This window comes from Musca autumnalis, unplaced genomic scaffold (genome assembly GCF_047663935.1).
Source record: "Musca autumnalis isolate F117 unplaced genomic scaffold, ASM4766393v1 scaffold_5, whole genome shotgun sequence".
Classification (NCBI taxonomy): domain Eukaryota; kingdom Metazoa; phylum Arthropoda; class Insecta; order Diptera; family Muscidae; genus Musca; species Musca autumnalis.
This window is the reverse complement of record NW_027412088.1, coordinates 177,980,630-177,992,961: the sequence shown is the minus strand read 5'-3', so window position 1 is coordinate 177,992,961 and position 12,332 is coordinate 177,980,630. Positions and strand designations below refer to the sequence as shown.

At 33.9% G+C, this 12,332-nt stretch overlaps 5 protein-coding genes across 6 annotated transcripts; 3 read left to right on the top strand and 2 right to left on the bottom strand.

Moving 5' to 3' along the window:
- The first annotated feature begins 4,790 nt into the window (after window positions 1-4,790).
- On the top strand, window positions 4,791-4,979 carry LOC141404642 (uncharacterized). Its single transcript, XM_073988158.1, has one exon. The coding sequence runs from the start codon at window positions 4,791-4,793 to the stop codon at window positions 4,977-4,979; it is 189 nt and encodes a 62-aa protein (XP_073844259.1).
- A 22-nt stretch (window positions 4,980-5,001) lies between these two features.
- Window positions 5,002-5,460, top strand: LOC141404641 (peptidyl-tRNA hydrolase 2, mitochondrial). The gene has a single exon (XM_073988156.1). It carries the CDS (start codon window positions 5,002-5,004, stop codon window positions 5,416-5,418), a length of 417 nt encoding a protein of 138 aa, XP_073844257.1. The 3' UTR covers window positions 5,419-5,460.
- Window positions 5,461-6,184: 724 nt separating this feature from the next.
- On the bottom strand, window positions 6,185-7,953 carry LOC141404640 (GTPase Era, mitochondrial). Its single transcript, XM_073988155.1, has 4 exons — window positions 7,497-7,953; window positions 6,892-7,437; window positions 6,659-6,836; window positions 6,185-6,598 (listed from the first exon to the last, which is right to left on the bottom strand). Exons 1-4 carry the CDS (start codon window positions 7,752-7,754, stop codon window positions 6,405-6,407), a joined length of 1,176 nt encoding a protein of 391 aa, XP_073844256.1. The 5' UTR covers window positions 7,755-7,953; the 3' UTR covers window positions 6,185-6,404.
- A 699-nt stretch (window positions 7,954-8,652) lies between these two features.
- Window positions 8,653-11,483, bottom strand: Tbce (Tubulin-binding cofactor E). Of its 2 annotated transcripts, XM_073988153.1 has the most exons (7): window positions 11,282-11,420; window positions 11,051-11,204; window positions 10,586-10,984; window positions 10,021-10,493; window positions 9,710-9,931; window positions 9,168-9,652; window positions 8,653-9,107 (listed from the first exon to the last, which is right to left on the bottom strand). In XM_073988153.1, the coding sequence occupies exons 3-7, from the start codon at window positions 10,679-10,681 to the stop codon at window positions 8,794-8,796; spliced, it is 1,590 nt and encodes a 529-aa protein (XP_073844254.1). In that variant the 5' UTR covers window positions 10,682-10,984; window positions 11,051-11,204; window positions 11,282-11,420; the 3' UTR covers window positions 8,653-8,793. The 2 variants fall into 2 exon arrangements, with proteins under 2 accessions (XP_073844254.1, XP_073844255.1); XM_073988154.1 differs by having other exon boundaries at window positions 10,586-11,204; window positions 11,282-11,483.
- Window positions 11,484-11,550: 67 nt separating this feature from the next.
- LOC141386535 (uncharacterized) lies at window positions 11,551-12,078 on the top strand. The gene is made up of 2 exons (XM_073955184.1): window positions 11,551-11,736; window positions 11,805-12,078. The coding sequence occupies exons 1-2, from the start codon at window positions 11,632-11,634 to the stop codon at window positions 11,889-11,891; spliced, it is 192 nt and encodes a 63-aa protein (XP_073811285.1). The 5' UTR covers window positions 11,551-11,631; the 3' UTR covers window positions 11,892-12,078.
- Window positions 12,079-12,332: the final 254 nt, after the last annotated feature.

The window sequence follows — 12,332 nt, the reverse complement described above, 5'->3', positions numbered from 1 at the left end:
TACAAATTTTAGGGTAACCAGACAGACCTATTGTATGGAATTGACATCTTTAGTGATGCATGTCCCAATTTACATTAGGCGAGTTTACTTGCGGCAATTGTCAGTTTGTAGGTGAGAGAGGGGGCTGAGAGGCAAAGGGTTACCATGTGCCTCAACTCTCTCTCCTACAAAATGACAATTGCCGCAAGTAAACTCGCCCAATGTAAATTGGGACCATGTTTTATAAAACATGTTAAATGTAAAATGTGTTTAAGATATATTAAACACAACAAAAAAGCATAATATTAGGATGATTGAAATTTTCGTCACCGCCCAATAGTGAAACAACGGTACACCGTTTATTGTGGTTTTTTCTTTTTTTAAATCCCTGTTTACCGTTTACATGGCTTGTTTACACAACTACGTTTATGTATGTATCGTGTATTCCGTTATAAAATTGTACATCACTTTGAGGTTTAAGCTGAAAACACATCCAACGTTTGGATAAAGTTTTGTGACATGTTGGCCTTTTTTACACTGTTGGGCATGATGCCGAAAAATTCAAATTCATTTGAAATATATGCCGGCAAACACATCAACGCCGGACTTTGACGTCGGCGTCGCCTTTTGTTGTTGTTTTTTTGTCAACGCCCAACGCAAAACTTTACTCAAACGTTGTATGTGTTTTCAGCTTAAGTAAGTTAGTACCTGTATTATTGTGCCATGATTAAGATGAATGAAATTTTCGTCACCGCCCAATAGTGAAACAACGGTACACCGTTTATTGTGATTTTTTTCTTTTTTTAAATCCCTGTTTACCGTTTACATGGCGTGTTTACACAACTACGTTTATGTATGTATTGTGTATTCCGTTATAAAATTGTAATTCACTTTGAGGTTAACAATTTTTATTTTACTTTACGTGAATAATTTTTAATTTTAAGTTAAGACACTAATGAATAAAATCACTTTCATTAATTAACTCTTAGCAAGCGCAGTTTTAATTAAAAACCACAAGTGGAAAGTGGTACTTTTGACTGTGACTCATTGTAGGTGCTGTAGGGCTATTTTTCCCAATGATAATGACTTTCACCTTCCCTATTATGGGTACTTTACACGGTAGGTTTTTTTACATATGAGTTGTTACTTCTCCCATACTAAATGTATATGCAAAGTGACAACTCATATGTAAAAAACATATCGTGTAAAGTACCCATTAGTCCTTTACTTGAACCCCGTTCGTACGACATGGTACATACTTCATACCAACATAGTTCATATTTTCCTAATTTTTGTTTGTTGATTTTAAAAGAAGTTTCAAACAAAAGAATGCAAAATTAGTTAATATGAACTGGAAAAATAATTTTCTAACTTTTTGGTATACAGACTTTCAAGCAGGTATTTGATTTTAGATTTGTACGCGAATTTGAAACAGTCGACAAGAAATGTAACTGCAATGAAAGAAAAGACAAAATTTACAATGCTTTGAATGTATACTAATCATTCCACCGTTTAATTTTCATTCATGTTTTGAATTCTTTCTAAAAATGTTGTTGTTTTTCATAAATTTTTAAATTTTGTATGTCTTAATTAATTTATTTCGATAAATCCTCCCATTTGTTAGAGATGGTACATATTTTATCGTCGTTCGGAGAGTAATTTAAATTGAACAATATGCAAAAATCGTTTTTCGCTCTCAGAATTTTGTATGGAGTAATTAATACATAATTTGGGCTCGAACAACGGGTAGAGAGCGAATTACCGTCAAGCTGAAAACAGATACAACGTTTGATAAAAGTTTTGCGTTGGGCGTCGAGAAAAAAACAACAACAACAGGGCGACGACGATACCAAAGTCCAGCGTTTATCTGTTTGTCGGCATATATTTCAAATGAATTTGAATTTTTCGGCATCATGCCCAACAGTGTAAAAACGGCCAAAACGACACAAAACTTTAATCAAACGTTGTATCTGTTTTCAGCTTCAGTATGAACGAGGCATAATGCTTGGTTTACATTCGGCGTCGCTTCGTGATTTCGAAGGCGTTTCGTGATTTCGCGCGGAATCAAGCTAAATTTATCATGATTTTGCATACAAAAACGAAATCATCTCATTTCGTGATTTCAGCGAAATCAACATCGACAACATCACAGTACACATGATATACAGCCCTGTTTTTGCCTAAAAAAGTACCAAAAGTTGCAACACTTTTCACGTATCAGAATAAACAAGCTAGATGTTCAATTGCTGCAACAACAAATTTTAGTATCAAAATTTGTAAAGCTGTGGAAAAAATATTAAATTACTTTATTACAATTCTTTTTTCATTGTGTTCCCGTACTTTTTAATGGTAATGTTAAAAAAAGGGCGAATTGTCAAAAATTGCTTGCCCCATACAAATTTCTTAAAAAATAAGGGAACGGAAAATTACGGAAATTGCAAAAACTGCAGCACAAGTTTCAAAATTAACGTATCAGCTATCGTATTTAGAGGCCAATGAACATGCTGCTGGTTTCTACTAGGCCATTTTTGTTTAAAGAGAAGTGCAAGTCTTGCTAGTTTTCGGAGTACGGGAACGCATTTTTAGTACTAAACGGGAAAACGGATGCATGTAGTAATATTTTGCAAAGTTCTGAACACAACTTTTATCGATCAAAATTTATTATTATGATGTCTCAACGATAAAATCATTTTTTTTTCATTTGTTAGAACCATACACACTTAATACGATATATAGATAATTTTACGATAATTTTCGAAATAAAGTTGTAAAGTTCTATATTGTCGTATATTTTTGATGACTAATGGCCTATTCCCGTACTTTATAAAGTGGTAAAAGTCGTAAAAGTCGTAAACGATTTTCATATAAATTTTGTGTACGGGAACGCAAAATGTGTAAAAGTGGTAAAAATTGTAAAAACTTTTTAGTTCTGGAACAGAGCTTAATTCAATTTACAACAACTTGTTTTGAAAATTCATGTTCGATCAGCTGCGCATATGCATCTACCTTGATTATAGTGATATGTTTGAAATCAACAAAAAAATAAGTGTAAACACCAAGGTGTATTTCAGGATTTCGTGAAATCCAGTGGATTTTAGAGCGCAAGTGTAAACATGCCATAATGTTGTTTAAAAGACACTACCGGCAGTTGCAAGGCGTATTTACACAACAATGTGTTGTAATAATAGGGTCATAAGCTGAAAACAGATACAACGTTTGATTAAAGTTTTGCGTTGGGCGTCGAGAAAAAAACAATAACAACAGGGCGACGACGACACCAAAGTCCAGCGTTTATCTGTTTGTCGGCATATATTTCAAATGAATTTGAATTTTTCGGCATCATGCCCAACAGTGTAAAAACGGCCAAAACGACACAAAACTTTACCCAAAAGCTGGAAACACATACAACGTTTGAGTAAAGTTTGGTGTCGTTTTGGCCGTTTTTACACTGTTGGGCATGATGCCGAAAAATTCAAATTCATTTGAAATATATGCCGACAAACAGATAAACGCTGGGCTTTGGTGTCGTCGTCGCCCTGTTGTTGTTGTTTTTTTCTCGACGCCCAACGCAAAACTTTAATCAAACGTTGTATCTGTTTTAAGCTAAACGTTGTATTTGTTTACAGCTATATAGTCGAGATAAATCAAAAGAAAATAAACGAAAATGTTAATGAAAAGAAAATGTATTAAATCAAAAGATTGCAGTCCCACAATATATTTGCCTTTTAAATAATTATTTTTAGATATGAAGAAATTAAAGCGGCCATACACTATCAAATTTTGATGTCAATATTGGTAGTAGTATGTGTAAATTTTTCAAAATATGAGAATGTGTGTGTGAATTTTATGGATTGAGGAAAATCAAAACAGTGTTGATTTTTAAAATGAAACTCAGTCAATCCGATGAATCTGGTTTATTTTCAAAATTGTCAAAAAGGAATTTTGAAAAAAGAACATTGTGTTTGTGAAGATTTAAAAAAGCTTAAGTTCATTCATTTTTAGAGGATAAAGTCCAATTTACATATGCACATTAAATGATTTCGTTTTACGAAATCCTAAAATCAAATGAAGTGTATTTACATCTGTTTTTTGCGTCATTTGCTTACGCACACAATCGCACATACACACTTATACAATAACACAAACACACGCACACAATATATTTATTCAGAGAAATAGGAATTTCACAACACAAATGTGTACCAAATAACTTAAATTAATTCTAAAAACAAAAAATATAATTTTTGCAAGTTTTTTAAACATTTATTTTCACTTTTGTCATCGTTTGAGTATTTTTGTTTTTCTACAACACACACAAACAAACAAAGACATCATAAAACAGTTGCATTTTTTGGTAGTTTATGACAAAAAAACTGGGCTGCTTATAATAGTATGGTGTTTTCGTGCGTTGTTTAGAATAAATGACGCAGCTATCGTCATTTATTTTTGTATGGTAAATGACGCAAAATGTTGCCTGTTTTAGCAAATAAATGACGAAACAGCTCCAAATTACGAAAAAGTTGCTAATGTAAATTGGACATAATTTTAATATTTCGTTTCTACACACTTATCAAGCACACACGTACAGAAGGAGTTCATCGGCTGGACAAGCCAATTTGATAGTGTATGGGCCGCTTAAAGAAATTCCTGTCACCATTTCAAGCTGAATAGCATAGAATCAGCTGGGCTTAATGTGACATTTCCGTTTACCAAATAAAAGAAGCATATTACGATTATTACGTTACAATTGAGAAACAGTGAAATAAAACGGCAAAATATCACTTATTTTTAAATAAAACCCTTAACAAATTATGTCCGATCAAGATCCTGTTGAGTTGATGTTACAAAAAACCGGTTGCATTAATCTTCACCACAAAGTTCAAGAGTGTATTGCTGAGACCGGTGATTGGAGGAGGTGTCAAGATATTGTGAAGGAATTTAAAGCCTGTATGCAAGTTTATGTTGATAGTCAAAGTAGGAAATATGCTAATGTGAAATAACCATCCAATTCCACTACACACAATGACAAAACTATTACGCACCCTCTACAATGTCTCCAAACACCTGACAGCCTCACCCACAAAACTCGCCCTTGTGGTAAGAGCAGATATAAAAATGTCCAAGGGGAAAACAGCAGCTCAGTGTGCCCACGCAGCAGTTATATGTGTCCAAGATTCATCGCAGAGTAATAATAAAAGAACGCGAGATGTACTGGATTCATGGCTAGCAATGGGTCAACCCAAAATTGTTTTGAAAATTGAAAACTATGAGGACTTAATAAAATTGCAAAAGGAATCGTTGGATCGAGGGGTAACTGCTGCTCTTGTACACGATGCTGGTCGCACACAATTGGCAGCCGGCACAGCAACAGTTTTGGGTGTGGGTCCAGACACTGTAGAGAATATAGACAAACTTGTTGGGCATTTAAAATTGTTATAAAAATAAAATACATCTTTTGTAAATATAAATTTTAACAAACCATGTTTTCTTGTTTTTTTTAAAGAGGGTAAGTGATTGGGTGTAGGGATTGGGTGTAGGGAAGTCTAATGGACAACTTCGCACCACAACGAGAAATGTTTTCTAAAATAGATAACATAGCCTAGCAACTGAACATTCAGCAGAACATTCATAAGTTTGGCCTCTTTAAAACGTTTATAGTCTGCTTTAACGGTGCTTATTTTAAATTTATAATTCTTCTTTTCCCCGTACTACCATTTTCTTATGGGATCATGTTACACCATCCCCTAATTTCAAAATCATCACAATCGACCGAAAAGTCTCCGACACAGTACGCATTCGTTCTCCAAGCTAATCCTGCATAACTTTCGGAACAAATTTCCTTTACCGACAGTTCGCAATTTTTCTTTAAATCGTAAGTTTCTTTTAATAGCCGCCCTTCGGCGGCGGATTTAGGACTTTCTCATATGGGCAGGAGCCAATCTCGGGAACAACATTTTCTTTTAAATTAAAAATTTTCTCTAAATAGCAGGCCTTTCAACAAGGGAATTTTCGGAACTTCAGAGTCCCATATCTCGGGAAGTATGCATTTCCCCAACAAAAGTTATACAGCTTTGGAATCAGCATAAAAAGCACTATCTGTGGTAATAATTTAATATTTTTTTCAAATACTGTAGGAAAAGGAAAGATATACCCAACATCCATTTTTTGTCATTTATTTATAATATTGAAGTTCTGTATAAAATTAATTAACAATAACATTTTTAGCATATTTCAGCGTAAGTTAAATTTACGGACTAAGCTTCGATCTGATGTTCTGAAGAAACAATACGAGGGGAACTTGGGATATTCAAACAATTTTTGAAAAAGAGTTGTACTTTTTCGGTAGAAAAATATTTCAATCAATCCGTGCTTATTCGGTAAGTTCAACTTTCTTCCATATTTTTTGTTTTCTTAACCAAACGCTTTTAGTTGGCCACTTCATTTGTTTTCTCTTTTGGCCGTGTTGATATGGTAAATGATATTGGTTTTCCAAAGGTTTCAACTAAATCCGATGTAACACGTTCAGTGATTTGTTTTAGCCGACCATTAGATTCGCCGCATATTAACCGTTCAACTCGTTTTGTGGGACACACAACTTCCACTGAAGCATAGATTGTGTCTAGAGAAAAAAAAACATTTAAATAATTTTTGTCTTGCAAATACTCGTGGCACAACTTACTATTATGGACATTATAATATTCAATAAATGTTTCCAAATTATAGGGTATTTCCTGTGGCAAGTAATCTAAAAGTCTGGCCCTTACACTTGCCACTATTAAATCCTCTGGGGTTTCATCTGTAAATGTATCACTGGGATATTCCCAGTTACGTGATTTGGCGGTATTGATGAAATAGTCCTAAAATAAAACGTATTAGCATCTCTTTTGCGTGTATTTTTCTAACTGCACTTACGTGTACTTTGTTCAGACCACTTCCAGTTATTGAAGACACGAGGAAGACGTCACTAAAATTACTCCATGTACCTTCGTTGTTAAGCAAATCACCAAATTCCAATTTCGGTTTTTCATCTTCTTCTTTTTTCGACTCATCTAAAGTCAGTTTCTTGGCCATTTTATTGTGTTTCCTACCACTCAAGGTATTATTGGTCAGAATACGTATAAGCTCCAAAGTTATGCGTTTCGATTTAAGGGCGTCGATTTTATTCAAAATTAAGACACTTGGTAATTGGGGATATGCTTTCAAGCTATCTATAACTGTTGGATGTAATTGTTTTCGGGTCCATGTATTGGAGACATCATGTAATACTGCTATCATATCAGCATGTTGTATGGCATGGCGATATGAACTTTTAAATGATTTCTCCAGTTTATGTTTATTGATTTCCTTTTGTGTCACCAAACCGGGTGTATCATAGAACACCAACTGAGTTTGTCCTGTGGTGTAGATGGCCTTGTTGGATTTGCGGGTGGTGTGTACTTTAGATGAAGTGGGACAAACCTGTTAACAATAATTAATGAAAATATCAATATATTTGTGAGTGTGTGTGATAACCTTACCCTGTGATTGATTATATTGTTGATAAATGTACTCTTCCCAGCATTTGGTACTCCTATAACAGCAATATTCAAGGATTTATGTTCACAGTGTTGTTCTCCTCGATACTGTTTCGATGTCTCCTCATTTTGCTCGTGCTTTTCGCATTTGCTGTCTAGGACATAGGGCCTTTGTTGTTGCAAACAATAATATATACCGTATTTATTTAGTTGTATATTGTTTTTTGTTAAATTAACAATGCTCTTTAAAATTACAATCATTTTGCCGGAGGACTCACTGATGTAAACATGCAAAACAACTATGTAATATCTAATTTATAGGGATCTTGAAGAATATATTTTTTCCAATCGTATAGGGGTCTATAAATTGGTTTCTGTGGCTAATCACGGTGGAATGAGAGCGAAAAATTTTTTGGCGAAATTCTTGGCATACTTTTAGGCTCATAAATAAAAATTGTACTGTGAGCTAATCACGGCGGAATGATAGCAGAAACATTGTTGCATTCCTTGGGGATGAGAAAAAATCGTCAAATTAAGGAAAACACACCAGAATATTTTGACTGATAAAATAGTAAATTAATTTTATTAATCAAGTTGTATGACCTAAGGAGATTTTTAAAAAAAAAAATATGTAGCGAAGTCCTACACGTCAATGCGACGATTTGTAGGACTTCGCTAGATTCAGATTAATTAAAAATCTCACAATAAAAAACATAGGTTAATAAAATATTTAAAACAAATTATAAAACCCCTATAAATATAATTTGAATTACCTATTACCACAGGTATTTTATACTGACACCGAAGAAGTAATTAAAACGAAATACTGTACAAAATTTTTTATTTGGGTTCCTTTGAGGATCCCTACCTGCCTTATTTTTTGCAACTCCATTATATCTGCTCACCAGGGTTTTACGTTGTTCGTTTGTTGAATAACGTATACGAATTAACCCCATTTTCGAACGAATAGTGCCACATTATAAGACGAATTGAAAACACCATGTTTTTTCAATGTTAAACTGATCATTGCAACATATGAACAATATATATGTATATTTTTGTGTATAACGCATACTTTTTTGCAATTTAAAACTAATTTTAATAAAAAGTTACAATAAATTTGTGTAAAATATAAAAAATAATAAGAAAATGCCATTAATTTTGTTTAGATAAATCAAATTGGTAATACAATTCACAATTTTGTTCACAACTAAAAAACTAATCTCTTTAGGGTTAATAACATATTAATAAAAAATCAAAAAATTTTCCACATTTGGATGACATTTCAGTCTACATGGAACTACATAGAATTTTGCCATTTTACCAAAACAGTATCAGACTCCTGTAAGGAATAATAATCCAAGGATTTCGACAAATTATCCATTGGAACAATCAACTCTGGGTGTTTGTGATCGACATAACACAATTGAGGTGCTGTATCGCTGTCCATGTGAAAACGTTTTATGATGAGACCAAGTAAAGTTTGTACGGTAATCATGCGGGGCAATTTCTTTTCCCACACATCTCCAGTTTCAGAATGTAAAATACGTATTTTGATTAGATTGGATACCTTGACATTGGAACGTGGTATAAATTCTGCAGGTGAACCATATTCTGAAGAATGGAAAACGATATTAAAAATTGAAAAACAAATTAAGAAAATCTTCTACTCACTTTTCAACATCAAGGCATATGTACGATGTTTCTTATAGAACTCCTTTAATGTTTCAGGTTTCATGGAAGCCTGTAACCATTCTGGTGCATATTTCTTCCAAATATCATATTCGGCACCACGTCTTTCTTCCGGTGATATTTGAGCCTTATTTAATACTTGTAAATTTGAGATCATAGACACGGCATTAACAAACATTTCGTTAAAATCTGACTTTAAATGTGGTGTCTTATTAAGACGTTTCAACTTTGGTAGCTTATCCAGCTCATTAAAGGCATCGATTTCATTCCATATGGGATTGTGAAATATGTTCAAATTTTCCAAGGCTGGAAATACATCCAATAGCTTTGCATCACTTTCACATTCTGGGAATTTAATTATTTCTATGCCATTTTCCATGAGATTCAAAAATTCCAATGTTTTGATATTGCTTAGTTTGCAAACTTGATCAAAATCACAAAGTTTGGTACGATGTAAATCAAGTTCTCTACAAGGATAAAAGTATGATAATTTCAATGTAATTGAAAATAGTAATTGTACTTACTTTAAATTTTTAAATATCTTTGTGGTATCAACAACCGACAATTCACTGATTGGATTTCCTTGTAGGCTTAACGATTCTATATAGGGCCATAGGAGAGCGGTTTGCATGACATCTGACCATTTCTTAAAACCACATTCACGTAAATTTATAAAACGCAAATTGTCAAAGGCTGGTGACAAATTTGAAATATCCAAATCGGAGGGAACCACCAAGCGATTGCAACTATAGGAAGGGAATAATAAGAAAATAACATTGATGAATTACCCTAAATTTTCACACTACCCTCCTAGATTTGAAACGCTGTATCTTACTCCAAACTTAAATTTCTCAACGATGGTATCTGACGACAAATATCAGCAACAATTTCCCAGTTCCATACAAGGGTGTGACTCAAATTCAATGTGGTCAACATGGTAAACTCTTTCAAATAACCAGCCGAATTGACGGGACAATTATCCACACTGACATCGGTAAGTTGTTCAAATTTACTCTGCTTCCGAGCCAACTTATCCATACCAACAACCTCAAAAAATGCTGCCTGCAATGATTCTTGGGCTTCACGCATCAACTGTTGATCCAAAGCATTTTCCGAATAGTCTAAATAACGTTCACGAGCTGCCTCCTCTAATGACTGGAATGGTCCTACCTTTCCCGGACGTATAAAACTTCCAGCAGTTGGATGTTCCGTATAGAAATAATGTTTATCATCAATTGTTCCATTGTGCTTTCCACGTTTTGGATCATCCCATTCAATGCCCAGCCAGGTGCCTTGATAACCCAAAACCTGTAGGTGGGGCAAGTTAAAAAAGATAACACACATCATTAGCAAGTCTTTGTTGTCTTTGTCTAGCTGGTGGTGGCATGATTTACACTTACCTCGCCCACATAAAGTACTGTTCCACAATTATCGCCAATCTTTATCCGGGTTCCAAGTGGATAACGTAAGCAGGTGTCGTCAATAATTCCAACCATCTTGGAGTTGTTTATTACTTTAATTTCTTCTCTCTCTTGACAAAGACTATGAATTTTTTGTTTTTCTTTTTTTTCTCTGTTCTGTATGACAAATCAATCCGTGTTTTTGTTTTTATGTGATTTGAACTTGATGTGTTCACTAAAAGAACTACTAAATTAATTCTGTCAATTTATTAGTGCCGTGCTTTACACTAGACAATTACAATTGGTGCAATTCTGTTTATTTTTCTAAAGCCACACTTTGAAACTTTCATGCGAAACTTTCACAATTTTTGGGAGAGAGAGAGAGCAGGGACTCTGTTTCTATGAAAATGTGAAATGAAAAAAATTATAAAGGATATACATAACATTTTTTGCGGAAGTCCATACTTCCCAAGATATGGGCCTCCGAAGTTCCGAAAATTCCCTTGTTATATGTCGGCAACTTAGAGAAAAATTTTAATTTAAAAGAAAATGTTGCTCCTGTTCCCTAGATTGGCTCCTGTCCATAGCAGAAAGCCTTAAATCCACGGCCGAAGGCCGGCTATATAGAAAAAAATTATAATTTTATCCGAGCTTAATGCTTAAACTCAACTTGCTCCAATATGGCACTTTTCTTACCCCTGCCACCTACAAAGTGCGAGAAACCACAGAACATCGGATTGATTTTATTTTCTCTCAGTTGGATGAAGTAATCTAATTAGATTACTTACAGACAATCCAATTTGAAAGTATATGATAAAATTTAATAACAAAAATCAATAATATTTTCTCAAGCATATGAAAACATTCCAACGTCGCTTTCATTGTCGACGGCTTTGTTGTGTGTGCTCGTCATTTAAAGTGTATGCGATTGAGATTCCAATAGTTCTTTTTAGTGAATCATTACATTGAACTGTTCGTTGCCGAACGAAACGATTCACACATTCATACTAGCAATTTGTAAATAAATAGAATTAAATTAAAATATTATGGATTTCTTAGACAAATTTGGTACATTTGAATTATTTATTGCTTCTGGTTTAATGCCAGTGGTCTTTGTGTTCCTTTGGTATTTAATAATCGGCGATTTCAAGGTATGAATACACCCCCCACCCACACCCCTACAATCGTTTATTTACATGATCTCATATTTTCATTTCAGAACTTTAAGGGCAGTAAAACATCATATTCTGTGTTCACTGCCAACGATCCTGTCAATTGTTATCAAAATTACAAAAAGTCTCAATGAGTATTGGAGTGACACGGTATTGCATTCCTAGCTCCTGAAATGATGGAGGCTTTCCGCTATAGTCATACACAAACTACTATTTTTCTATACTGCATAATAAAGATAAGATAATATTGATGTAAGAGGTTGTATATTACTAATGCAACTAGGATTATAAATAAAATTAAAACAGTTTTTATTTTCGGCATATCATTACTTTACCGACAGTATTCGAAAAAATATGAAATTATTACCACAGATAGTGCTTTTATGCTGTATAACTTTTGTTGGGGAAATGTATACTTCCCGAGATATGGGACTCTGAAGGTCCGAAAATTCAATTGTTGAAAGGCCTGCTACTTAGAGAAATTTTTTAATTTAAAAGAAAATGTTGTTCTCGTTCCCGAGATTGGCTCCTCCATAGGAGAAAGTCCTAAATCCCCGGCCGAAGGTCGGCTATTA